Consider the following 27,906-nt stretch of genomic DNA (forward strand, 5'->3'; position numbering starts at 1 on the left):
CACACCCATGAACACACACGCACACACCCTTCCCTCCTGTGAACACACACACATACTCTTCCCTCCTGTGAACACACACACATACTCTTCCCTCCTGTGAACATACACACTTTCTCTGCTGCGAACACACGATCACCCTTCCCTCCTGTGAACACACACACACACACAGCCTCCCCTCCTGTGAACACACACACACACACCCTTCTTTCCTGTGAATGCACACATACACCTTTGATCCCGTGAACGCAGACCCTACACACACACACACACACACACACACACACAGCCCTACAAACACAGACAGCCCCCCACTCCCAGCCCTACACACACACATAAACAGAGCCCTCACCACCGCACAGAGCCTCGCTTAGAGCCTCACAGCCGGGAACTCACTGAGGCCCGCACCTGCAACTGCAACCTGCACCTGCCCGCAGTGCCCAGGACTCCGGGGCCGTCACCAGCAACACTGAGTCTGAGGCCCCGGGAAAGAAGGAAGGATAAGGTTGGTTGCAGCCCGCTGGAGGTCTTTGTCCCTGATGTTTTCTTATACTGCTCCCATTTCTTTCCGGTGCCGCCTTCCCGGCTCTGGCTCCCGGTCCTTTGTCCGAGTCTCCTGCCCCGGGCATCCACTCTCCCCGGGAGCCTCTCGGCCCCCCACCCCCACCCCATCCCCGCCCCCGTCTGACCAAACCGTCCCCTTCCCTCCCCCAGCGCCCCGGCCTCCGCCTCTCTCTCACCCCGGCGCAGGGCACTCCGGTCCGTGCGGCCGTCCTGCTCCACCTGCGCCCCGGATCCAAGGCCCAGCACCTGCTCCTCCGCCCGGCGCCCGCGGCCCCCGGCCCCACCTAGCTCTCGTGCGGGCCCCCGCCGCCCACCCCCGCCCCCGGCGCCGTGGGCGGTCCAGGGCGGGGCCGGGATCGGGGCGGCTCCCGGGGCTCGGCTTGTGGGAGGCGCCCTCTCCTAGGTCTCCCCCTCCCTCCCCCCGCCCTGTCTTCTCCGCACCCTCCTTCCTCCCTCCGCCCGGAGCCTCCCCCGGTCCCCGGCGCCGCCTCCTGAGCTCCCGGCTCCCGCTCCCGCGGCCGCCGCCGCCCCGGGAACGAGAGAGCGGGGTGGAGCCTGGGGGAGCACGACAGGAGCGAGACCCCGGCCGGGCAGGAGCCGGAGGAGGGGGAGGCCGAGGAGAGAGGAGGGGGCGCGGGAGGAGCGGCCGGGCCCGGGGCCTTGAGGCCGGGAGACCGGGAAGCTGGGCAGGCGCGCCGAGGTAAGGGCCGGGCCGGGAGCCGCGCTCGGAGAGGGGCGCGCGGGGGCTGGGGGAGAGGAGGTGGTGAGAGGTGGAGTCCCGGGAGGGTGGGGGGCCGAGGGAGGCAGGAGGAGGGTGGGGACAGGCGCTCCCTCCTCCCCGCCGCCACCCGGCGCCCAGCTCCGCCCCCGCCTCCTCCGCCCTGCGCGCGTCTAGTCCGCAGGCGGAGCCGGGTCGGGGCCGGGCCGGGTCGGGGCCGGGTGGGGACCGGGTCGGGGCCGGGTCGGGGCCGGGTGGGGGCCGGGTCGGAGCCGGGTCGGAGCTCGGAGGCCCGGCGAGGGAGGCCGGGCGCTCCCCTTCCCCCCACCCCGCGGTTGGCCGCGCGGGCGGGGCTCGGTCCAGTCCTCACGGCCGCCTGTCACTCAGATGCTGCTGCTGCTCCTGCCGCTGGCGCTGGCGCCGCTCTTCCTCCGCCCCCCGGGCGCGGGCGGGACACAGACCCCCAACGCCACCTCGGAAGGTGCATCTGCACGGGCGACCTCGGGCACCCCCACCTACTCCCCCTCTCCTGTACCCCCTTCTGGTCCTCATCACTGTCCCGTCAGCCCGACGCAGCATCCCGGCCTGGCAACCCTGTCTGCACGGCCCGCCTGACACCCCTGACCTCTCCCCCAGCAGCGCCTGCGCTGCCCCACATCGCCGCAGAGGCCACCTTTCGGTGACCCTCCATTGTTTCCTCAACCGCACCCCTCCTTCCCTGCCCACTACGCTGCCTGGGTGGCTGTACTCTCACCCTAATGCACTCAAAATCCTCCTTTAGCCTGTTTGACCGGGCCCACTGGCACATTGTAGCTTTTCACCGATTCTTAGCTTTCCCCGTTAGGGGATCAGCGCCCTTCCCTCCTCACTAGTGAGCTGTCTTACCAGTCCTAACGCTTGGCTGAGGCCTTTTTGTCCTTTGGGGGCGGGGAGAGTGTTTCTGTACCCATCACTACACCCACCTCCTAGCATCCTTCGCCACCTGCCCACTGACTACGCCCTGGGCTTCTCTGCGCCCCCCCCTACTCCTCTCTGACCCAGCCGACTCACCCCTTAGGTTGCCAGATCATACACCCGCCTTGGGAAGGGGGTATCAGGTACAGGGGCCTGACTCGTGACCAGGTGAAGGCTATCAACTTCCTGCCGGTGGACTATGAGATTGAGTATGTGTGCCGGGGAGAGCGAGAGGTGGTGGGGCCCAAGGTCCGAAAGTGCCTGGCCAATGGCTCCTGGACAGATATGGACACACCCAGCCGCTGTGGTGAGTAGCCTTGCAAAGACCATCCCTCCTCCTGCCTCAAACTTAGCATTACTTACAAGTCAGCACTTCAAATCCACTGGAACAAAATTCACAAATATGATTCTTGGCTAACACTATGTAACAGGGACTTTACTATGTGCACTTGGAGGCAGTAAAGTTAGCAGCCCACACCTTTCATCTCATCCTCCCTGCATGAGGCCACTGACCTTATCATAAAATAACTTGATTATTCGTCTTGTGAGTTCTTCTCTTTGGGATTATTAATGCCAGACTGTGCAAAAACACTCAAAATGATTTCATGGCATTCGTGATTGCCTCTGTCTCCAATGCAGAGATCATATACTCCTGAAGCAAAATCCAGTTGAACAGTAGTGTAAGTCAGCTATAATAAGAAAAGTCAGTCTGATTGTGGGTCTAGAGTTACACACCTTTGCATGTCTGGAAGCCAGGGAGCGGTCCACTGCCACAGACTTTGAAGAGATCCCCTCCTATGTGCTTTATGGCTCCATCTTGGGTTCCTACCATGGAAATGCTTTTTCCTTTCTTCTGCTAGGAATGTGTGAATGCTTACAGGGTTAAGGGAGGAATGGAAGCTGCAGAAGCAAATCCTTTGCACCCCTGACTTCCTGCAGAGTAGTATGCTTGCGGCCCCCAAACCCAGTCTGCAGCCCCTGCTCTTTAAGGGGAAGGAGCCTTTCCCAACGTGCTTCTCCTTTTCACTTTTCAATCTCTCTCCACAGTCCGAATCTGTTCCAAGTCATATTTGGCCCTGGAAAATGGGAAGGTCTTCCTGACGGGTGGGGACCTCCCCGCTCTGGATGGAGCCCGGGTGGATTTCCGGTGTGACCCTGACTTCCATCTTGTGGGCAGCTCCCGGAGCATCTGTAGTCAGGGCCAGTGGAGCACTCCCAAGCCCCACTGCCAGGGTGAGGGGAATGGCTGCCTACTTGCAACTGAGGATGCTTGCAGAGGGTGCCAGAGGGTGGGAAGGGATGGCAGGAAAGGATGGGGTGCTATGCAAGATGGGGGGGGTCTGGGGGAGGGAGGTGAAAACCCAACTCTTCCCCCCTCCCAGCTGTTTCCAGGCCCCTTTTGTAGCCCCGGTGTTCACTTTATCTGCACCAAGGCTTCCTTCCTCTTCCTATATCTCCTCCCTGCTCATGGTTCTTCAGATGTTCTCTTGTCCTTTATGAGTCTCACCCTCCATCGCTTGTCTTAAGGTTTATTTTTTCTATTTTTATTTTTTTTAAGATTTTATTTTATTCATGAGAGACAGACAGAGACAGAGACAGAGGCAGAGGGAGAAGCAGGCTCCTTGCAGGGAGCCCAATGTGGGACCCCAGGATCATGCCCTGGGTGGAAGGCAGGCGCTAAACCACTGAGCCACCCAGGTGTCCCTGTCTTAAAGTGTAAATACTCCAGTTCCCCCTAGCCTCAGTCCCTTTCTCTAAACTTAGAACTTTCTCTGCATAACCCTATTCTACAATGGATTACTCTCCATCTGTTATATAACTGGATTATTGTAAAGACTCAGAAATAAATCGTATGTCATATGTAGAAAAAAATGTTAAGATTGGAAAGAATATCTGGGGTGGAAAACTATCAGTGTAAAAAAATAAAAAAAAAAAGACTTAGAATTGGGGGCAGAAATGTCAGGGCACTGAGACTAACCCAGAGATGGGGGAGGGGAAGAGGACAGTCCTTTTCCATAACTCTCAGGCATCCTCCATCGTTCGCCAAGGGTCTCTGTCTTGTGTCCAACACCTTGTCATTTAGGTCTGCAAAATTCCCCCCTTGCTGGGCCCCCAGATTCTCCCTTTGCAGCTTCTCTGTGGGATGCAGGCCTGCCCCATGCTTCCCCTACTCTTGTAGACTCTTTCAAGGTCCTGGGCTTGGCTTTCCCCCACAGTAATTATTCTGCTTGTAATTTACCATTCCATTCTGGAAATTGAGGGTCCTACCGAGGGGTGGATTTGCTATGAAGCTAATGGAGTTTAAGCTCCATTTACCCAGAGTCTCTTCTTGTGTACTAATAATGTGCTCAAATGGTCACAGCTTTTTGTCAAAAATGCAAAAGAAAGATTTTCAAAGCAGTAGTTTAAAATCAATTGGATTTGTGATTGGTATTTTTTCTCTTGAAGAGAGACCTCTGAATTTCCTAATATTTAGGCTGCACAAAGCCAGGATCTGCCCATGTCTTAGCGGTTGGCACTCCCGTCTCAAATTCTGTTGTCCTATGAGAAATAAAAACACCGATAGGTCCTGACCCGCAGCCCCACCTTGCTCTTATCCCCAGGCACCCTCCCCTCAGAACGCGGGCTCCTGCTGTCCCCGGTCCTCTCCGGCTTGGACAGATGTGGGAGGGGGCTGGGGCTCTGGCCGGGGCGCTGGGCGCCAGTGGTAACTCTTCTCTGATCCCCGTCTTTCCTGCTGCCAGTGAACCGAACGCCGCACTCAGGTGAGATCAGAAACCCCCCGGTCGCGCGCCGCACGCAATCCCCTGACCCCTCACAGTCCGCCCCCAGCTGCGGGGTCCCGCCCCCCTTCCCCACCCGACCCCATTCGCGCTGGCCCTCCTTTCCCTACCGGTTTTCTGCAGGCCTGCGGTCCCTCCCAGCTCCCCGCTTGGCTGCCCTGCCCTGCGCCCCGCCTCCTGCCAGACCCCGCTTCTGCCGGATCGCGGCGCCGGCTGAGGCGTGGGGGGCGACGGGGCGAGCTGACCCTCTCTGCTGGTTCCCTTCCACCCTCTTGGGGGGGTGCCTGACGACACCCCCACCCCGTGGGCCCCGCGCACCCACCGCAGCCTGGCAGGGCCTCGCTCCCTCCGAACCACCACCCTCTCCCTTGGCTTCCCAGGCACCCGAGCCAGTCCTGTCTCCGCAGCCCGGGTCCCCCGCCTCCGCCCCCATCGCTTCCCTTCACGCCACCCCCTTCCCACACAACCGCCTCGCCCCGCGGTTCCCGCCGCCTGGCCTCCTTTGCCCATCCGTGCCCATCCGTGCACATCCGCGTGTCAGGGGCGCGCGTCCCGCTGCCGCCCTGCGCGTCTCCATCCCAGCCCCCCCCCCCCCCCCCGCCCCGACACGCCCCTTCTCCCCCCCCCCCCCCCCCCGCGCCCCCGGGGCGGCCCCAGTCCCCGCCTGGCCCGCTGAGGGCGAGTCCCCTCCCTGTCCTCTCTTCCCTTCTTTCCCCTCCCCTCTCCTCCCCTCCAAACGTTGTTCCCACGCCTCGCGCCGCCCTCCCGCCCCTCCCCCTCCCGCAGCTGCCGCGCCGCCTTTGACGTCAGGGCCCCCTCCCAACCCTCCATCTCCTCCTCCTCCTCCCCTCGGTCGGTGGGTCAGTCCGCGAGGAGAGTCCGCGGTGCGGTGACAGTGGCGGGAGCCAGAGCCCTGGGGGCCGTAGGAAGCCCACCCGCCCCGCTGCCCTGGGGCCTTCGCCCCCTCCTCCCTACAGAACGCAGGATGGAGGCGCCTCCTCGACACCGCCTCAGCAGCCCTCCCCAGGAAAAGTGTCCCCCCTGAGCTCCTCCCGCTCCCCAAACAGCCCCTCCGCCGGGCCATGGGTCCGGGGGTCCTGTGTCCGCGGGTGAGGTGGCCGCTGCCGCTGCTGCTGCTGATGGCGGCGGGGGTGGGTCCGGCGGGGCCCTCCCACGCCCCCCACCTCCCGCGGCCTCACCCGCGGGTACCCCCGCACCCCTCCTCAGAACGGCGGGCGGTGTACATCGGGGCGCTGTTTCCCATGAGTGGGGGCTGGCCGGGGGGCCAGGCCTGCCAGCCCGCGGTGGAGATGGCGCTGGAGGACGTGAATAGCCGCAGGGACATCCTGCCGGACTACGAGCTCAAGCTCATCCACCACGACAGCAAGGTAGTCCCGGGTGTGGGGGTGGGCGGGAGGTGGGGGCAGGGGGCAGGAGGCCAGCTGCGGCCGCCTCGGTCCCAGTGACTGCTGCGACTGCGACAAGGACCCCTCCCACGTCTGACTGGCGGGAGCTTGGGGACGGTCACAGGGGCTGGAGGGTCAAGATGAGGGTCTGGGGGTGCACGAGGTTGGTCAAGATGGGAGGCAGAGCCTCCTGCTCCCCAGAACGCTGGGAAGTGGGGGGGGGTGCTGGGGGAACTGGTGATGGATTTAGGGTCCAAGCCGATCCTGATCTTCTGGGGAGTAAACTGACCCTAGAATGGGGTCTGGGGATAGAGGAGGTGTCAGAGGTGGGGGCTTTCCATTTACCGTGGTAATAAGGTAAATCTTGGCAGCAGGTTGGAACTAGAAGAAACAGACTGAACACCGAACATTTTGGGGAACTTGAGTGCTCTGTATTTATCGCAACAAACAACAGGGTAGCTGGGCGCCCTGCCCTGCAGAGGATCCCTGGACTGTGGGATAGACAGCATATTGTGGTCGGGGAGAGCTAATGGTTAGGAGGTGGGCATGGGCACTGGGAAATGAGCTGCATTAGAGATCCACATGGGAGCCCCCACAATTGCATGGGGATAGAGGGGAGTCTGGTTACAGGCAGGAGAGAAAGCAGGGAGGGATGGCAGTGGGGGAGGGAGTGATGATGATGATGATGAGGAGAGATCATCATTGGGCATCCTGCGGAACTTGAGTCTTCACTTTATCTTCCTTATGGCATTGTGGCCTCTGAGGTGTGAGAAGGGAGATGGAGGTAGGGTAAGGGAGGCAGGGAAGGGGGGGCTAGGTAAGAGAATTTGGGTAGGGGAGTAGAGAATGGTGCCATCAGATTCCTCTCCCACGCTGTGCCCTTTGAGTAACTGGGAGTTTGGGGAGGAATGTAGCACAGGGAAGGACTGAGACTTGGGGCCTCAAATTTATCTTCTCTGACATATGACCCCAGGATCGTGAGGGATCTGGGGGAGAGTAGAGAGGAGTACAGAGGAGAGGATTCATGACCTGAGTGGACTCAGGATGTATAGTCATTCTTTGAACAGCTGAGAAATATGTTTGTGAGGGAAGAGTGGGCAGAAGCGGGGTTGAAGGTGGGTGCTTGGAGAGAAGAGAGCACAGTACTGCTAGGGATTGGTGGGGGACTTCAGATCCCTCCTGTTTTAAGGGTTTCCCCAAACTTTGGTGTATACGAGGATCACCAGAGGACTTGGTTCCAAACACAGATTCTAAGTCCCTGGTCAGGAATGAGTCCTGAGGATCCTGTCCTGGTGGATTCCGTGGGTAGCTTAACCCCAGATGCCTATGGAAGAGCAGCAGGGCACAGAGGAGAATGAGGTGTTAGGGCAGGAAGGGGAGCAGAGGGTCAGGTCTGAGGCTGGGGGGATGGGTGTAGGTGTCACCACAGTGGTCACAGGGTGCCCGGGAGCCCTGGATGTGAGCTCAGACTAACCCACCAGAGGTGCTGGGGAGCAGACGCTCCCTCCTCTCCACCAAAGGATGTGGAAGAGAACGTAACAGAGGCAGCAGGGAAGAGGGGAGCAGGGAACTGGGATGTGTCAACTGGAATGTATCAGGTTCCTTGGTGAAGAGGGCGGAAGAGAGGCTGACAGGAAGTGTAGAGGGGAGGGGGGTGAGAAGCCCAAGGAAGGGATCTGTATGGAGGGACCAGTGCAAGAGAGAAGGGATGGGGGGGGGGGTGTGATGAGAAAACCAAGGTCGCCCTGTCGGTGTCAGTGTCCTCCTAGGTCCTGTTAGCCTTTCCGTGGGGCTTCTGGGGAGAGCTGAGGTGAGATCTGGGGTACTCTGCTAGAAGTGTGAGAGAGGGTGAGCCTGAGAATGGCAGAGATGCCTGCAGGAGCCTGAGTGGAAGGGCGAAGAGCCTTCAGAAACACCTCTTAGCAGGGGGATGGGAGCCTCGGTCTTCCTGCCCCACCTGGCTCTCCTGGCCCAACTTCCCCAATGTCTCAAATGTCAGGCCTTGGCAGGAGGTGAGAAGGCTCTGGGGGGGCCTTCCTCCTTCCCTCCCTACCCAGCCCCCGGTCCCCTCTGTCTCCTCTGCCCCGGCTCCCGCTAGCTTCCATTTCTTCTCTGCCTCCTTTGGGGCTCCAATAGCTCCAGAAATGTCATGCTTCAGCAGGAGGGGAGCAGGCAGGGGGGCGCACACAGCTAGCCCCCCACATCCCTTCCCTCCCCCTCCCTGCCTCTCATCAGTACTCTGAAAGCATCTGGTTTGTGGTGAACCTCCTTCTAGTTATTCTCCCCCATCTCTGTCACCTGTCTCTCCCCCCTGTTTCCGCCCCCCCCCCCTTCTAATGGATCCAGCAAATGTCAGGGCCCAGCAGGAGGGAAAGGATCAGATCGCTGCGCCCTGCCGGACCCCCTGGCAGTCTTGCTCCTTATTCTCTTCATGTTTATTTACCATCAGCCCAGGAGAGAGATGAGCTAGGAAAAATGGAAGGTGGAGAGAAGGGGTTTGTAGGGTGAGAGAGGCATTTCATCATGTGGTTCTTAGGACTCTGTCCTGTCCAGGACTGGGGAGGGTTGATGCACATTCCTGCAGACTCTTTTCTACTCACAGATACTTAGCACTTACAAACCTGGAGACAAGGACTGGGGTGAGAAGATGGTGGGCTCAGGGATGTGTAGGAAGGGGCTGAAGGGGGTCCAGGTGGTCTGTGCACTAGTTCTGGCAAAGGAGAGAACCCAGGTGAGGAGGCAGGAGGATGGGAGCGGAGGGTGTTTCATGCATGAGGGGAAACAGACAGATGGGGTCCAAGGTGGGACGGGGGCCTGGGTAGCTGCAGTGGGGAGTAGCACCAGGAGGACCAATTGTACCCCTCTCCATTCAGTGTGACCCAGGCCAAGCTACCAAGTACCTGTATGAACTGCTCTACAACGACCCCATCAAGATCATCCTCATGCCTGGCTGCAGCTCTGTCTCCACGCTTGTGGCTGAGGCTGCCAGGATGTGGAACCTCATTGTGGTAGGCTGGGCTGGAAAGAAGGTCCTGCCACTTCGTGTGTGAGGAGACTGTGGGGACCTCCTTGGAAGGCTCGTGGTCCTTTCCAGGCCTCCATGCAGCTAACTGCTCCCTGTGGGCGGGAAGTGGAGTCCCATCAGGGACTGTGCACCTGTGCTGGGGTGAGGTGGGGGTGCAGGGCCGTGATGCTTGAGGCAGAAGTGGGTGGGGGGCCGGGAGGCAGCCTGGGGGACGGTGCACAAGCTCCAGGTGAGCCTGTTCTGTACTGCCTTTGTCCCGCTAGCTCTCCTATGGTTCCAGCTCACCAGCTCTGTCCAACCGGCAGCGCTTTCCTACCTTCTTCCGAACTCATCCGTCGGCTACGCTCCACAACCCTACGCGAGTGAAGCTCTTTGAGAAGTGGGGCTGGAGGAAGATTGCCACCATCCAGCAGACCACCGAGGTGTTCACATCGGTGAGGGGGCCTGTGTCCCACTCCAGGGCATGGTGCCGTGGCCAGGATGCCTTCTGGGGAGAAGAGCCTGCTTCTTTATCAAAAGCAAACCCGTTCTGAGTGGGTTCAGTGGGTGTCTTTTTGCAACCAGAGGAACAAACAGATCCGGGTTTTTAGGGTCCTTTCCAACTGTTTGGTTTTAGGGCACTTTTTCCCTTTGATGCTCTCTTTGCCAGATAATTAGACCCCAACTGACCCAATTCTATTATAGTATGTTTTCCCCAGGGTTGAGATGAGATGCAAGAAGGAATATGTGATAGGAACCCAGAGAGGCAGCACATTCTAGAGACCCTCAGGGGTGGTGGTAGTGTGAGTGGGAACAGTGGGAATAGAAAAGAGATGGAGAAGGGAGGGGGAGGGAGGTGGGTGGGCAACGAGGCAGAGTGGGGGTTCAGATGCAGGGCTCTGAACCTGAAAAAGACAGCCGGCCCTCTCTCCTACTCTTGGACCCTGTCCACTCTCATGTTCAGTGGCCCCTTAACCCTCCCCTGACCGTCTCCGTGGTGCAGGGATTCTTCTCTGATGCAGCTGTGTTTTCCCATCCTGTCCACACCGGAGCCTGTCTGTCTTTCCCCCACTTTTACTGTGTGGTGGGGCGGGCTGAATGGGGTGACTTCTCAAGACACAGATCCTCTGTAGGATCTATATCCTGAGACCACAGACACCTTCCTTGGAGCTCTCCCCACCCAGGGACACACATGGGGAGGGGTTCCGGAGTGCTGTACATCTCCGGTCTTTACCCCATGGCATGCCCCATGTTTTCTCCATTTGTTTCTCATTCCCACCCAAGACTCTGGACGACCTAGAGGAACGAGTGAAGGAGGCTGGGATTGAGATTACTTTCCGCCAGAGCTTCTTCTCAGATCCTGCCGTGCCTGTCAAGAACCTCAAGGTGCAGGGGTTGGGGGTGGTGGGCTCGGCCACTGAGGAACCAGGGTGGGGGACCCATGGTACGTTGGAGAGGAGAGCCAGGCAGGGGCAGGGGTGTTGTTTGTTTTTTTTTTGTTTTTTGTTTTGTTTTTTTGTATCGAGATGTAATTAACATATAACATCGTATAAGCTTCATGTGTGCCATGAGTTGATTTGTTAAGTTTTTATATATATGTATTTATGAGATGCAAATAAACATTATATGCAGTCATATATTCCATATAATTGATGAATAATGTGTAAACTTAGGGTTGATTTGATATACTGACATGTTGCAATAGCACCCTAATCTGATTCTGGGAGATGGTACCATCTCCTGGGAAGTTTATTTTCCTCATCCAGGTGGCATTAATCCAGCACCCCTCGAGCAGAACCCTGCAACATGCACTCATGCAAAAAAATCACAGCTGTGCAAGTGCTTGCTTTGTTTGTCATGAGCTCTATTTGTCTCCGATCTGTAGCGCCAGGATGCCCGAATCATCGTGGGACTTTTCTATGAGACTGAAGCCCGGAAAGTGTTCTGTGAGGTAGAATTGGAATCTGGAGAGGGAGGGTCCTGGTGGGCTGGCTCCATCCCCTGGCTGTCTGGTGGGCTCTCTGCACATGTGCTCAGGTCCCTGGGCTGTCTGGGGGGCTCTGGGTACATGTGCTTAGGTCCCTGGGCTGTCTGGGGGGCTCTGTGCACGTGTGCTCAGGTCCTTGGGCTGTCTGGGGGGCTCTCCAAATGTGTGCTCGGGTCCCCGGGCTATCTGGGGGGCTCTGTGCACATGTGCTTGAGTCCCTGCACTTTCCGGGGGGCTCTTTGTGCATGTGTGCTCAGGTCTCCTGAGCCATCCAGGAGGCTCTCTGTACATGTGCGCTCAGGTACCCAGGCCGTCTGGGGAGCTCTGTCCACATGTGTTCAGGTCCCTGGGCTGTCTGGTGGGCTCTGTGCACATGTGCTCAGGTCCCTGGGCTGTCTGGGCGGGCTGTGTACACGTGTGCTCAGGGCCCTGGGCTGTCTGGTGGGCTCTCCACACGTGTCCTCAGGTCCTTGGGCTGTCTGGTGGGCTCTCTGCACATGTGCTCGGGTCCCCGGGTTGTCTGGGGGGCTCTCTGCATGTGTGCTCGGGTCCCCAGCTGTCTGAGGGGCTCTGTGTGTGTGTGTGTGTGTGTGCTCAGGTCCCTGGGCTGTCTGGGAGGCTCTGTGCACGTGTGTTCAGGTCCCTGGGTTGTCTGGGGGGCTTTGTGCACATGTGCTCAGTTTGGAGTGGATGATCTGAGGTAATCATTTAGATGAAGTCTCTGTCCATTGGCTTTGACTCCATCTCTTGGCTTCTCACAAATGCACTTTCTCCAGATTTTACCTTCCTACCCTTTTGGTTTCTACAGGAGCCCTTGAATCCCATATTTCCTGACTAGCTCAGTAGAAACTTAGTAATAGGAGGAGTAGTTGAGTGTCTCCAACTCCATCCAAGACCTGTAGATTACTCTTTCCAATTCTCTGCTCTTCTCTGATTCCCCAGAGGCTGCATAGTGTCAAGGGAAATAAAATAAAAAAAGAAATAAAGCCCCAGCCCTCCTCCTCTGCATTCAGGTATACAAGGAGCGGCTCTTTGGGAAGAAGTATGTGTGGTTCCTCATTGGGTGGTATGCTGACAATTGGTTCAAGACCTACGACCCCTCCATCAACTGCACAGTGGATGAGATGACCGAGGCTGTGGAAGGCCACATCACCACTGAGATTGTCATGCTGAACCCAGCCAACACCCGCAGCATCTCCAACATGGTGAGGGTGGGGACCTGGAAGCTGGCCCCCTGGGCTGGGGAACAGAACTGAGGGTGCCTTACAGGGGTGGGAGTGGGGGCAAGAGTGGAACGTGCAGGTCCAGGAGGGCATGCAGAGCTTGTTTGCACTGTGTTTCCTGTGGCTTCCACCTCTGCTGTGACTTTCTTGAGCAGAAGCGAGAGAGAAATGGGAGAGTTATGATCATGAGGCCCCTATGAGTGGAAGGGCTGTTACCTTGGCAATGAGGAGTGGTTGGCAAGAAGTCAAATGAGGGATAGGAGTTAATGATAATATAGATGCCTTATTCACAAGCACACCTTGACAGAAGTGACAGAAATATGATTTATTTTGGTGACTTCAGAGCCCTTTGGAGTTGCTTAATATTCACTCCTGATTGATACTGAATTAACTTGGCCCCTGATATTTCTTTAATGATCCTCTTTTAGAATTTTAGATGCAAAAGGGACTTTTGCAATCAGTTCTTTCCAGATAGCTGATTGGTGACAGACTTGGGGCTGGAAGACATGTCCTGTGATTTGGGAAGGCTGGGGCGGCCCTGCAGGGCGTGAGTGTGAGGGCCAGGGCTCCTTTCTTGCTCATTATTACACCTGAAGGAATGCAGGAATCTCTAGCAAGCTTATAAGGCAGACTGCATGTCTGCTCATTATTACCAGATGTAGTTCTGGGTCTGGAATACTAGTTTTGGAAAGCATGCTGGGGGTGAGTTAATGGTTGTAAAGCCCCAAATATCTCATTAAAACAAAAATGTACTAATGATTGCTTTTGTGTGGTAAGCCAGGAGTTTAGGTACATGGTTTCAGTGATCCTCCAGCCATGCTCTGATATGGGGTTGTCATTTCCATTCTGTAGACCAGGAGACTGACACAGAGAGGTCAAGTGACATGGCCCAGGCCCCATAACTGCTCAGTGGTGAAACCAGACTTGACCCTCATTTAGTCTAACTCCAAACCACAAACCACTTTGTCCTCTCATCCTCCATGGAAAACCATGAAATCCCACTAAAGAGTCTGTGCCTTTGTTGGCTAACACTGTTCAGCTGATGGAAGCTTTTGATCAAGGGAGGAAGATGGTTCAGGCAGTCTGTTCTAGCAGTGGATTGTGTTGGAAGTGTCCATTGTCATGTGGACTCGGATTGTGGACCCTGTCCTGGGAAATTCCAAGGGACTTTATATTTAAGGTATCTTGGTTGAAAATACAATGGGAAAATTCTGAAGGATCACATCCCTGTAGAGCACCAGAGTAGTGAGTCATCTCTGAGACCTGAGGAAATAGAGGAACTGGTGCCCAAAGTGAAAAGGCTTATCAGCACCGTGAGCCTGGGACCTGCCAGTCGTGGCTTCTACCCCCAGCAGAGAACTAGGGAAGCCTCTGGCAGGAAGCAAAGGACATCTGGGGCTTTGGAGCAGGATGAGTTAGATGGTCACCTTTCTGGCTCTTGGTCTCTAGAGAAGAGTGGTGCCTGCCTTTGAGGCCATAGGGCTTCTGGTGAGAGCATGCCTGCTTGGTAGCTTAAAACACCTGGTGGAAAAGCCAAGATTTTCCGGAGGGTAGAAGCAGCCTTCACAACTGACTAGGGCATAGACCGTGGATGAATCAAACAGGACTAGGAGAGGTAAATCAGAAGCAAGAGTCATGGAGATTTAGAAAGGAAGCAGAGCTGCCTTCACTTCATAAGGATGATGCTAAGTTTAGAGCACTAGTTCTCAAAAAAAAAAAAAAAAAAAAAAAAAGAGCACTAGTTCTCAGACGTTACCTTTCTGGAGGGTTAGTTAGTACTCAGATTACTGGGCTCTTCCTTTGGAAGTTCTAATTCAGTAGGTCTGGAGTGGTTCTTTCTAGCATGTTCCCTAGGGATGTTGATGCTACTGGTTTGAGACCACATTTTGAGGACAATTGGCTGCAGCTGTGGTTTTCAACGAGAGGTGGCAATATCTAGAGATAGTTTTGGTTGTCACAACTGGCATCTAATGGGTGAGCCAGGCATGCTTCTAAACATCCTGTCATGTATAGGTCAGTCCCCCCACAGCAAAGATTTACTCTGATCCAAGTGTCAAGAGGGCAGAGATTGAGAAACCCTGGTTTAGAAAGGAGCCAGGAATGGGAGAGTGGGTTGGAGTAGTTTTGAGGAAATATGGCAGCTCTGGGCTAGAGGGACAGCTGGGAGGTGGCCTCACCTGGGAATGAGGTTCTGTTGCAGTTCTCATAAGTTGGGATAGAGGTCCCATCAAATCTTGGTACAATACAAAATCGAAAGCTGCCTCGAGATACAAAGTTTAGGTTGCAGTTGGGCATCCATGTCCCTCACATAGAGACAACCAGCCGGGCTGTTATAAAATGAGGGTCATCGAGTTGCATTTGATTACTTGACTAATTTCTGTGGGTTGTGGGATTTTTGCTGTTGTTCACTTTTCCTTGAGATGCTTAGTAATATTTCCACCTGAAAATCTGCAGCTGTATCTGTGCTGGTCCAAGGGGGAAAGATTTTTTGGGTAAGCATGTTGGTTGACTGACTTGGAGGCAGCAGAGAGTATGAAGATCTGGGTGCAGAGAGCACCACGCAGGGCAGATGAATCCTTTCCATCTGGATGTTTTTCTGATCCAGTGTGTACTTCGAACTGAGGATTGGATAGACTTGTGAAGGATTGCTCAGAAAGCCTCACCCTAGCAGCTGTTTACTGAGCAAGTGCTCTTGGAGAGGCCTACCTATGTACAGAGGCAGTGCGAGGTGTTAGAGGAGTAGGGACTTTGATGCCAGGCTGCCTGAGCTTGAATCCCAGCTCCGCCATGCAGGATGACAATTTTCTGTGCCTATTTCCTTATACATACGTGTGTGTGTGTGTGTGTGTGTATGTATATGTACATATATGTATATGTGTATACACACACACCTTAGAAAAGTGGAAAAATGCCTGGAACAGTGTAAGGAAATATAAATGTTAGCTATTATCATCATCATCATCATCATCATCATGATCACTGTTCTGTGTAGGGGCTGACAGCATTAATGTAACATTTCAACAGAATAATTAAGAGGCCTTGGTGATTTGAAAGAGTCTAAGGGATTCTAACGCTTCAGTCTCAGCTACCAGGAAGTGTTGAGGAGTAAAGAAAAGTTGAGCTTAGTCTTAGATGTTTTTAATTTAAGGTCATTGATCATCTAGCTACAAATGCCTCAGAGACAGCTGGGGATACAGGACTTGAAATGCTGAGATGGATTGTAGATCTGAGTACCAGTGACAAAGATGAGGTTGAGAGATGGGGAAATTTGCAAAGAGAAACTGTATCTTAACTTTATAACGCAGCATTTTACCTATGTTTCTATTTCCTATGATAACTCTTCAGGTAGGCAGATTATCCTCATGTTAAAATTGAATAACCAACTACAGAAGTTTAGTGACTCGTTTGATGTTACACAGCCCATAGGTGAACTGTTTGGAATTGGGGTTCATTCATCTATCTGTTTATCTGCCCAATGGACATTTTGTTTATTTATTTATTTTTATTTTTTAAAGGTTTTATTTATTTATTCATGAGAGACATGGAGAGAGAGGCAGAGACACAGGCAGAGGGAGAAGCAGGCTCCATGCAGGGAGCCCGATTTGGGACTCGATCCCAGGACCCTGGGATCATGCCCCGAGCCAAAGGCAGATGCTCAACCACTGAGCCACTCAGGCATCCCCCAATGGACATTTTAAAAAATATATTTCTAGAGCGATTTGAATTCACAGCAAAGTTGAGAGGAATATGCTCCCCACCGCACAGAGGCACAGCTTCCGCCATCGCCAACGTTCCCCACCAGACCGCTTACCCTGGATGCATGTGCACTGACCCATCAGCACCCAGTTCCTTGTTTTATGCACAGGCTCACTCTTGCTGAGCCTTGGTACTCTTGGTGCTGTACATTCTGAGGGTTTGACAGAGGTAGAATGACGTGTATCTACCGCCATGGTATCATATAGAATATTGATCCAGTGGACGTTTATCATTGGTCCATGTGGGCTGGACACTGTACTGGGTGCTGAGGATGGACAGAGGTCCTGGTCTCAAGGTGGTGGAGCCCTGGCCTGTGTCCAAGCTATTCCCAGGGTCCCAGGTGGACTGTTCCTTGCACTTCCCCCTCCCCTGGTTTCAGAAAGTTGAATAGAAAGAAAAGTGGGCTGGGCATGAGAAACATTTTATTTATTCTTCATCTACTCATTCTTTCCTTAAGAGTGTGAGGCTGTTAGTACATTCCAGATCTAAACAGAGTGGTGGGCAGCCTTGCTAACAAGTGGCCACTGAGCATTTCCTTGTGTGGCTTCTAGGGGGTAAGAAGGGGCGGATGTAATTTTCTCCATTACATGGTAGGCATTTCCAAAAACCCGAGCAATTTGCCTGTGGTTTTTAGCCAAATGAGGTCATTGCCAGGTATAGAAATTCAGGTCTCTTGATCCATTTCATGACAGAGTTATAGGAGCTGTCATTCTCTTTTGCTTTCTTGGAGGACAAAGATGGGGGTGGGGGTGGAGGGGAGAGCCTGAGTAGTGGCTTCCGAACGTCAAACGTTGGGAAGGGTGTCTCTGGGGCCTCAGCTTTCCAAATCCCTCCAGGGGGCTGTGCCGGATGAGGAAGTTTCTTGGGGGGCGCCCTCTAGGTTGTCTTGTAATTGGAGCAGCTGTAATTGGAGTGGTTTGGGTCCAGCCCACTGAGAATATCTGGACCCTGGAGAACATCGCCTTTGGCTCCATCTCTACTATCTTTGGCCCTTTGTTATACAGCGTCTGTCCCGTAGACTTGAGTTGTGGTTCTGTGCGCACTGAGCCACTGGACCCTGCTCAGCCCAGCTCCAGCCTAGACATGGGCATATTTACAGATTTCGAATGCCTGTGTCTCAATCTGACAACATGAACACAAACCATCTGTGCCATGAGAGGTGCTGCTGCCGGATCAGAAGCCACGCCCTGCATGCCTCACCCACGCCAGCCATTTCTCCCTGTCCTTCCCTCTGCAGACATCCCAGGAGTTTGTGGAGAAACTGACCAAGAGACTCAAGAGACACCCTGAGGAGACAGGCGGCTTCCAGGAGGCACCGCTGGCCTATGATGCCATCTGGGCCTTGGCATTGGCCCTGAACAAGACATCTGGAGGGAGCGGCCGTTCGGGGGTGCGCCTGGAAGACTTCAACTACAACAACCAGACGATCACAGACCAAATCTACCGCGCAATGAACTCCTCGTCCTTTGAGGGTGTCTCTGTGAGTGACAGCAATCCCCTCACATTCCCCGTCCTTCTGCTGAGAGCACGCCATACTTCCCCTGCAAGCATGCATCAGCCTGCAATAATAGTCTCAGATGGGGGTTGGGGGACCTGTAAGAGAAAAACATGTAAGAGACTAGAAGGAAAAGGGATATTCCATTTCCTCCAACCTGTCCCCTAGGTATTTATGAGTCCAGTGAGAATCATAGGATTTTGAAGCGGAAATAGTCTGAGAAATCATGTCCTATTCCTTTCAAAGTGGGGAAATTAGTGCCCAGAGGGATTTGGTGACATGCTCAGGTCACATAGCCAGAAGCCAGGTCTCCTGGTGCTCTCTGAGGATTTTTCCTCACTCAAATCCCATGAGTGAAGCTTCTTTTCAAAAGAATAATGTTTCTAGAATCTAGGGTATGGGCATCTGGGGTATGTCCTATATGCAGGCAAATGCCATAAATAGAATTCATTCAGAGGCTCAATTACATCAAAAACATAAGGATCCAGAGAGTCCCTGATGCTCTCTTCTGGTTCCTGCTTTTATCACCTTTGCCTGCCTCCGCATGTTCCCGTCTCCCAGGGCCACGTGGTGTTTGATGCCAGCGGCTCACGGATGGCCTGGACTCTGATTGAGCAGCTGCAGGGTGAGCGCAGAGGCGTGGGCCAGAGTTGGGGGGCCGAGCTGGGCTGGGGGGCCCCACCCCAGGTGGCTTCTGCAGTCAGTCCGGGGCTCCCTGCTTGCTTCCCTTCATCAAGCGTCTATGTAATAATAGCAGCAGAAAGCTTGGAGAGGGTGTGTGGCTTGAGGTAGAAAGGGGCAGACGCCGTGAAAGCTGCCATGTCTCTGTCCAGTGGCTTCCCTTTGGTGGCCTGGACTTGAAGGGCTAATGCCCTGTAAGAGGCACACCTGTGGACTTGGACTTCGGGCAGCCGGATCTAGCTAACCGGCTGTTTATAGAGGAAACCTGTTGAATTTCCATGTTGTATAAACAAGCATTCCCGATTTTTGCATCTTATGGGCAGTTTGGCTTTTCTAGACCGCAGTATTTGCCAAGCTTCCAAGAGTCAATCTGTGCACACACCTCTGTCAGCCTCCTAGGGTGCTGTGGGCACAGGTCTCTCTGTAACCCAGACTGGAGGTTGTGGGGTGGCTTCAGAGGGAACAGTTATGGTCACTGGTCACTGGGAATCTTAGCAGTGGCTGAATTTCGCCTCGTGGCTCCAAAAGGCAGATGCAACTTTCCAAGGAATTAGAACCCAAGCCAATCGAAAATAAAGTTCTAAAATTAAACTCTTTATTTAAATGAAAGATTCTGGGAAAATAGACCCTGTGATTCTGTCATGAGAGGGAGAATAAGCAGGCACTCTGAAAGCTTTAGACATCAGAATCGAAGTGCGAGATGACCACCAAGAGAGGCGCAAGGCTGGGGGATGGCACACCCGACCCGTGGAACCCTCTCCACTAGGGCTCTAACCCTACAAGCTGTTCTGTATTACATTGCCTTGGGATCTACTTTATGTCTGATGGCTGCCTAAGAGAGCCCTCAGGTCCTCCCAGGGTCCATCAGGGGCTCAGGGTGGAGGTAGAATCAGCCCCAGTTCAGGAAGCTAGCGCCCAGCACAGCTCCTCACCCCTCTGCCTGTTCTGCCAGGTGGCAGCTACAAGAAGATCGGCTACTATGACAGCACCAAGGATGATCTTTCCTGGTCTAAAACGGACAAATGGATTGGTAAGCTGGTCCTGTTTGCATTTTCTTTCACTGCCTGTGAACAACCAGGGGAAGGGTTGTGCCTGTGCACAAGGGTACGGTGGTGGGCGCCGTGGGTTTAAAATGTGCCAGGGAGATGGGCCAGGGTTGGGGTTAGGACCTGGGTATGGGAGCTGTGTATTTGGAGAAGGAGCAGGCACATGGTAGCAATGCACTAGTAAAAGCAGCTCATGGCTTAGGTCATAGGATTGGAGGTGGGGGTGCCTGGAGTGGCCATGGAAACCCTCTTTGGATTTCTCAGATGTTCTGGTACCTTGATATATCAGAACCAGCTACTTTGGGCCTGTGGTAGCCCCTTCATCTCTGCCACAAAATTGGTTGCTTAGATTATGAGATGTTGCAAAACCTCATATAATTGCCATACCCTAAAATGTGCTTTTTAAAGACAAAAAGTAAGCAATTATTCCTTGTGTGCCTGGTGGGCTAAATAATCAGAAATGGGACAGATCCTCCAGGTGGACAAAAGGAAGGACCTACTAGTAAAATCATGGCTTGGCACTTCAAGGATGGAGATAGCTGCCAGCTGCTCCACCCCACTGGAAGCTAGTGGTTCCCAGCACTGCTAGAGTTCTGACATGTTTTTTATAATTTGAATTTAGGACAGTATTCTATACTGCTATAAATGCCACATGGCCTAAATTACAGTTTTCTTTTTAAAGCTAAGCAAATTGAAATTAGATTTTATTTTCTTTTGTGAACTCGTCGACAAATCTGGCTTCCTTTTAATAATAACCAGAAAACACCTTTGGGAATGTCACCCTGCCAGAGTTAAAAATCACAGATCAGATTTTTTCCTTAAGGTTAGGAGACTGGGCTGGATGCTTTGAACTCTTTAGCTTTATGATTCCACAACTGTCTTTTGCAGCTTTTGATTTGAGTTCTGAGAGATTTCATGAACTTTACCTCTGAGTCATCCCCTTCTTCCCTTCCTGTTTCTTTTGCTGAGAAAAAGACAGAAAACACAGAACAAACACTAGCAGAAACAGACTCCAGCTTTGCTAATATATCCTAGCCTCTAGCTCCATTTTCTCCTTCCTTCCACTGCTTCCTGAGATCCCAAGCTGCAGGGAGCATTCCTCTGTCCTGGCTCCAATTCAGAGCAGCCAGGGCCCCATGTCCTCAGGGCTGGAGGCAGGTGTCCTTGCCCCTTTCTCTGCCTCTTCTTCATTTCCTTGTTCCCTCCTCAGTGCTATGCAGTAGGGCTCCCCAGCTGACTAGACTCCCCCACTGCCATGCAGGAGGGCCCCCCAGCTGACCAGATCCCCCACTGCCATGTAGGAGGGTCCCTCAGCTGACCAAAACCCCCCTCACTGCCATGCAGGAGGGCCCCCCAGCTGACCAGAACCCCCTCACTGCCATGCAGGAGGGGGTCCCAGCTGACCAGATCCCCCAGTGCCATGTAGGAGGCTCCCACCAGCTGACCAGAACCCCCAGTACATGCAGGAGGGCCCCACCAGCTGACCAGACCCTCTACTGCCATGCAGGGGGCCCCCCAGCTGACCAGAATCCCCAGTGCCATGTAGGAGGGTCCCCCAGCTGACCAGAACCCCCAGTGCCATGCAGGAGGGCTCCCAGCTGACCAGAACCCCCCAGTGCCATGTAGGAGGGTCCTCCAGCTGACCAGAACCCCCTCACTGCCATGTAGGAGGGTCCCCCAGCTGACCAGAACCCCCAGTGCCATGCAGGAAAGGCCCCACCTGACCAGACTCCCCACTACCATGCAGGAGGGGGCCCAACTCACCAGACCCCCACTGCCATGCGAGAGGGGCCCCAGCTGACCAGAACCCCCACTGCCATGCAGGAGGGCCCCCCAGCTGACCAGAACCGCCCCTTACCCTTAATGTCATGCAGGAGGGGCCCCCCCGGCTGACCAGACCCTGGTCATCAAGACATTTCGCTTCATGTCACAGAAGCTCTTCATCTCAGTCTCTGTCCTCTCCAGCCTGGGCATTGTCCTGGCTGTGGTCTGTCTGTCCTTTAACATCTACAACTCTCATGTCCGGTAAGTTTCCTGTCTGACACTTTCCTTGTTTTGTCTGCCTGCCCCCGCACCCCCAGGACAGTGAGCATGGGACGGAGGTCAGAGCTGTGTGAGTCCTGGGTCTGGGAGCAGAGGTTTGCACTCTGACTTACGCTCTCCCGGTGACTACTGACACCTGGAGGGGGACCCCGAATGTGGGTCCCATTCCAGCTCCACAGCAGCTGGCTGAGAAAAGTGTTAGGGGCCAGGGGGGTTGAAAGTGTGTGTGCTGGCGGGGGTCCCCTGCCGCGGAGCCCCTGCATCCACCAGCAGCCCCTGGCCCAGGCGGCTTTGTCTGTCTTCCAAGGCCGGAAGTTGGGCACTGAAGAGCTGGCATCTGCAGAGAAGAGGTTAATTCGGCTCCTCTCTGTCTCCTCTTCTGCCTCTGCCCTAGTTACATCCAGAACTCCCAGCCCAACTTGAACAATCTGACTGCTGTGGGCTGCTCCCTGGCGTTGGCTGCCGTCTTCCCCCTGGGGCTGGATGGGTACCACATCGGGAGAAGCCAGTTTCCTTTTGTGTGTCAGGTGAGGAGGAGGTGGGCAGATAGATGCTTGGCAGGATAGGGCTGGCCCCACCCTGGAGCCCCTCTGCCTTTTCTCAACTGTCCCTGTCCTGCTGACACCACCCTTCTGTTCCAGTCATCCAGGCCTCACTGTGCCACTCTCCAGGCAGTTCCAAGGTTGCCACGGCCTCACACTGAAGAGGGGAGGGACTGGGGGTATAGGAGGGAGTCTGCTCAGAGAACCTGGGACAATGGCAGCTTGTCTGTGCTGTGGGGACAGCAGGGAGTACACGCCGCCAGGGGGCCTTTGCTGTGGTTTGCAAGGAGAGGTGGAGTTGGACCGGACAGCAGGGAGCTGGTCCTGGGGCTGCTGGAAAGGCTGGCTTCCATAGCTAGTCACATTTGTGTAGTTCTGGTGGGGACAGAACTACATCCCCCCTCCTGCCCATCCCCCCTCCTCCTTCCCTGCAGCTGTGCACATGGCATTTGCACACACACATGCACACTCCAGCACGGGCTGTAGGTCCCTGTAAGATGGAAGCGCCATAGGAGGGGCACACAGTGAGCCATGGCCAGTATGAGAAATGTCCACAGAAAGTGCTGTGCAAGCGAAGAGGAAGCGGCTGGGGAGGTGGCTGGACCTCACAAGGGTGGCATTTCAGTGTCAAAGGATGCATGGGCTTTGCCAGCTGGAGAAATAAGGATGGTCACTCTGGCGGCTTGCAGGGATGGAAAAGTGCCAGCAGATCAGGGGAGCCCCTCAGTGTGGCCGGGTATGGCCAGGCATGGGGGAGGAAAGGGCCAAGGAGCATGGGAAGATGGGCAGGGCTGTGTTGGTAAGGGTGTGTGGACACACCACACACTGAAGGGCAGAGGGTTGGGCTGGTAACCCCAGCAGATTTTTTCCTGGTCGCCTGGCCAGCAGAGGAGGAAATGGATGGGAGCACATTGCCTGAGGCAGAGGGACCCCCTTGCTGGCCTCTCCATGCCCCCATCTCCGCTGGCTGTACCTCTGTCCCTCCCGAAGGCCTGCCCCCCCACTGTCCTGCCCTGCTCTCTCCTGTCCTAGGCACGCCTCTGGCTTCTGGGTCTGGGCTTCAGTCTGGGCTATGGCTCCATGTTCACGAAGATCTGGTGGGTCCACACGGTCTTCACTAAGAAGGAGGAGAAGAAGGAGTGGAGGAAGGTGATTGGTTTCCTAACCCCCAGCCTGGAGGGCTCTGGCTCCGGGGCCGAGGGGGCTTCCCTGACTCACCCATGCTCTGTTTATCTAGACCCTGGAGCCCTGGAAGCTGTACACCACAGTGGGCTTGCTAGTGGGCATGGATGTCCTCACTCTTGCCATTTGGCAGATGGTAGACCCCTTGCACCGGACCATTGAGGTACCAGCTGAGAGGAGGCCCCGAGGTCAGGGGCGAGTGGGGCTTCCTGGTGATTGTTGCTGGTGGTTCCTGCTTGTGAGGGGTGCCTGTCAGCATTGTGTCTGTTGGCAGCCCCCACCCCCTTCCTGTAAGGAATCCTAGCGGGAACCTTTGGGTCTGCTGGAGAAAGGCAGGGTGGGGATCCAGGAAGAATGTGTAGACTTCCTGGGCATCATGGGAAGCTGGCAGACAAGCACTTCTGAGGTGTTCCTGGGAAAGAGGCAGACTTGGGGGCCAGGGGCTGAGCAGGGAGGGGGGGGAGGGTGACCACTGTCTTCCCTTTGGCCCTGATTCTCCCTTAGACTTTTGCCAAGGAGGAACCAAAGGAAGATATTGATGTGTCCATCCTGCCCCAGCTGGAGCACTGCAGCTCCAAGAAAATGAACACCTGGCTTGGTGTGTGCAATGTGGGGGTGAGCGGGTTGGCAGGCTGGGGACAGAGGGTCTTCAGAGAAGGGGTAGTTTGAGTGTCCACCTCTGTGTCACTAGTTCTTTCTGGGAAGGCAGGAGAGTTGGTCTTTTTTGGTGAGGAGCTGAGCGTCTAGAGCAGGGCTGAGGTCATGCCTGTGTGTGGCAGAAGGGCCAGTGGGGACAGCCTGACACCATCCGTTCACTTGGCTCCCTAGAGTGAGACCTGGGCTGTGAGGGGCCTGGGTTAGGTCCCATTTGGCCTTGTGAACATTGCTCTGGTGGGCAGCCAGGAAGGGTGAAACCTCCCCTGGATGGTGAGGAGGTGACATCATGCAGCCAGGGCCCCTGTCTGGCTGATACCTGCTCCCAAAAGTCTTCTTCCTGTGTCCCAGGAGAAGTGGTGAGGTTTGGACAAGTTGGGGAGACAGGTGTGTGGGGTCAGGAGGCCACCTGGGGAGGAGCCTTCATTGTGGAGCTGTAAGCAGGAACAGCAGCAGGTGGAGGATGCAGAGGGTGCGGGGAGTGAGTGGATACATCAGGTCTAGTTGCCCAGGTGACCGTTTCCTCCATTCTAGGTATTTTCTATGGTTACAAGGGGCTGCTGCTGCTGCTAGGCATCTTTCTTGCTTATGAGACCAAGAGCGTGTCTACTGAGAAGATCAATGACCACCGGGCTGTGGGCATGGCCATCTACAACGTGGCGGTGAGCCCCGGACACCCAGCACTGACCCCAGGGGCTGCCTGGGAGGAATCAGGGCTGGGACCAGTGGCTGGGCATCTTTAGAAGTTTGTTAATGCCTCAGGTTTGTAAAGCAGTTTACAGTTGGTAAAGCGCACGACAGACACTCTTCTTAACTCTCCATGACCACCCATGAAGCAGACCTTAGTGTTCCCCCTACACAGGGGGAACACCCCTACACAGGTGAGGAAGCAGAAACACAGACCTTACAGTGCTTGTATGTGGCTCCCTGGCTGGGATTTGAGTCACCTTCCTCCCAGGGTTCCTGCCTCCATCGATCCATCGATGGGTCATTTGATCAATGGCTCATTGGCAGGAACTCTGCCTGGAGGGAGGGGTTGGCCTAGAGCGGGACGTGGTTTGGGATTCTTCCCTATTGGGAGTTGAGGGTGGCCTCAAGTTTGGACCGTTTTCAGATGGGAAGTTCCCCCAGGACCTGTTCTCATGGGCTCTCTTCTGGGGGAGGAAAGTCTAGAGGTCCCACATGGGTCCCCCTATAGGTCCTGTGCCTCATCACTGCCCCGGTCACCATGATCCTGTCCAGCCAGCAGGATGCAGCCTTCGCCTTTGCAGCTCTTGCCATAGTGTTCTCCTCCTACATCACTCTGGTCGTGCTGTTCGTGCCGAAGGTGGGGCGCTGCTGCACACCACGGTCTAGGGACGGTGCTCCCCACCCTTCCCCGCCCTCTTCCCCTCCATCCGGGGACTGTGCTCCCCAACCTTCCCTGCCCTCCTCACCTCCATCTGGGGACTGTGCTCTCCTTCCTACCCCACCCTCCTTGTTGGGGGCCCAGCTTGTCCTTCTTGCCCACCACCTGTTAGTCGCTGACCCCATGGCCTTCCCATCTCACACCCCAAACCTTGGCCCCCAGATGCGCAGGTTGATCACCCGGGGTGAGTGGCAGTCAGAAGCGCAGGATACCATGAAAACGGGGTCGTCGACCAACAACAATGAGGAAGAGAAGTCCCGACTGTTGGAGAAGGAGAACCGGGAGCTGGAGAAGATCATTGCTGAGGTTGGTGGGGGGCTGTGTGCACTGACCTCTCCCTCCCTCAGGGCGGGGGGGGGTCAGGGCTGTGTGCACTGACCTGTTTCTCTCCCTGCCCCCCCATTTCCCTGATCTCTTCAACTGCCACCCCCACTTCGCTGTGTCGGCTCTCTTCCATCTTTCCTGGTTCTCATTTCCATTCCTTCTGTCCATCCTGCCCCCCGCCCCCTCCCCTCTCCCCTCCCTTCTCTTCTCATGCCCTTGCTTCCACACTCCTCTCTGTGAGGCCCCTCCCGACCTCCTTTCAACCTCTCCATCCTCTCTTTCCGCAGAAAGAGGAGCGAGTGTCCGAGCTGCGCCATCAGCTTCGTTCTCGGCAGCAGCTGCGCCCTCGGCGTCACCCCCCGACGCCCCCAGACCCCTCAGGGGGCCTGCCCAGGGGACCCCATGAGCCCCCTGACCGGCTCAGCTGTGACGGGAGCCGGGTTCACTTGCTGTACAAGTGAGGGCGTGAGGGGGGAGGGGACTGGCTGGAAGGACGCCCCCCCTCTGATAGTCTGGAGTGGTCTGGGTGCCCTGGACTGTTCTAGATCCACTGTCCAGTGCGCACCAGGCGCTGCTGCTTCCCCACCGGCCCCTCCCGCCCCCTCCTGCCCCACTCCCCTGCCAGGTCTCCTACACAGACCCATCCCTCGCACTTGTACCTGCACCTGCTCTGTCCCCTGGATGTTGCCTTTTCCTGGCACTCATATGCTCCCGCCTCTGCTCCTCCTCACTCACATGCTCCTCCTGTGCTCATGTGCACACATGCTTTCTCCTCTGTCCTGTGGCCTCATGTGGCCCTGGTGGTGGGGGCACCACTGTCCCTGGAGCAGAGGCAGGTGTTCCCCATGGGTGCAAAGCCATGTGCATCCCTGCATCTTTGCTGTGTGTTCATGCGACCTGGGTGCCCCCACCCTTTGCATTGGAACATCGTCCTATTCTCCCAAAACAACTGCAGACACCCACTCTGCACCTTGTTATGAACTTTCCTTGGATTCACACCCTCACCTGGTTTCTGCTTGAGCTCCACCCCCACTTTGTGCTCATGTATCCTAGGTCCACATTCACATTCCTTTCCAGGACTGCTTCCTTTGGTTTTGTGTTTTTCTGGGGGGAGTTAAGAGAGAAGAAATGAGGGCAGGCTTGGGGAGCTGCTTCCAGTAGAAGTGAGAATCCTAACCACAGGAAGCCACCTCGACTGCTGGCATGGATGGAGGGAACTCCAGGGCAGAAGGTGGCATCCCCTTTGCATTGAGGTGTCTCTTGGGGAGGGATCTCCCCTAGTCTCAATAAACCAGTGAACAGTGTGACTCAGTGGCTCGTCCCTCACTGTGAACATATTGGGCTTCTGTCCAAGGAGGGAGGCTTGGGGCTCTCCATGTTAGTGAAAGGGCGCTGAGGTGTCTCGTGGCTCCACTGAGGGCCATGCAGGGCAAAGCAGGATGGGGTTTGGCTAAGACAAGAGAGTGATGGCATGTGAGCTTCAAGGTATGGGCTCAAATCGTGTTGGATGACTGTAGCGTCAGCCACCGTGGTGTGGGAACAAGTTCCTGGATCCCTCTTCTCCATGGCCTCATTTGTGACGGCAGCAGCAGACATCCTGCTCGTCACCACGCAGTCCTCTGCACGGTGTCCAGTGTGGTCCTTGGCCCGTGGAGCATGCTCGTCCATGCAGCCATGGTCACTGCTGTCGATTGAGGGGGAGCCCGGAGCCTCTGGCTGATGAGATGGGGGAACCCTCCCTCCTAAGAAGCAAGAACCTCAGGAAAATGGCTACTGCTGAGGATGGTGGAAGAGAGCCCTGAGTGCTTCCCTCTGCACTCTGAGATCTGAGCAGTTTGGCAGGAGGCTGCTGGCCAGGAGGGAAGGTATTGAATGGTCAATGAGGCCATGGAGAATTGCTCTTACAATTCTTCGTGTCCTCTTAGAGAAGAGTTTCTTTGCAGCTCCACGTCTCTCTTTCCCTTCAGCACTGTTTTTTTTTCTTTTTCTTAAGACGTTCTCATATTTTTGCAAAAGAGGTGAAGGGTTGAGTGGGTCCTGTCATTTCATCATCCTGTTTAGAAGCCATTTTCTGAAGTTCCATGAGAGCTCAGACCAAGGCTTGACAACCAGTACACTGTGATTATTCAGCTAGGGCCA

The 27,906-nt window shown here is 55.3% G+C and overlaps 1 protein-coding gene across 3 annotated transcripts; it reads left to right on the top strand.

Moving 5' to 3' along the window:
• The first annotated feature begins 1,011 nt into the window (after positions 1-1,011).
• GABBR1 (gamma-aminobutyric acid type B receptor subunit 1) lies at positions 1,012-27,074 on the top strand. Of its 3 annotated transcripts, XM_025988881.2 has the most exons (23): positions 1,012-1,261; positions 1,667-1,760; positions 2,337-2,540; positions 3,281-3,466; positions 4,978-4,998; positions 6,244-6,404; positions 9,296-9,430; positions 9,711-9,881; positions 10,711-10,812; positions 11,312-11,377; positions 12,427-12,618; positions 17,630-17,872; positions 18,449-18,512; positions 19,521-19,598; positions 21,489-21,639; positions 22,052-22,184; positions 23,232-23,348; positions 23,437-23,544; positions 23,886-23,979; positions 24,570-24,697; positions 25,234-25,362; positions 25,606-25,749; positions 26,055-27,074. In XM_025988881.2, exons 2-23 carry the CDS (start codon positions 1,667-1,669, stop codon positions 26,226-26,228), a joined length of 2,895 nt encoding a protein of 964 aa, XP_025844666.1. In that variant the 5' UTR covers positions 1,012-1,261; the 3' UTR covers positions 26,229-27,074. The 3 variants fall into 3 exon arrangements, with proteins under 3 accessions (XP_025844666.1, XP_025844667.1, XP_072584987.1); XM_025988882.2 differs by lacking the exon at positions 3,281-3,466; XM_072728886.1 differs by lacking the exon at positions 1,667-1,760 and having other exon boundaries at positions 1,133-1,261.
• Positions 27,075-27,906: the final 832 nt, after the last annotated feature.

This window comes from Vulpes vulpes, chromosome 12, assembly GCF_048418805.1.
Source record: "Vulpes vulpes isolate BD-2025 chromosome 12, VulVul3, whole genome shotgun sequence".
Taxonomy (NCBI): domain Eukaryota; kingdom Metazoa; phylum Chordata; class Mammalia; order Carnivora; family Canidae; genus Vulpes; species Vulpes vulpes.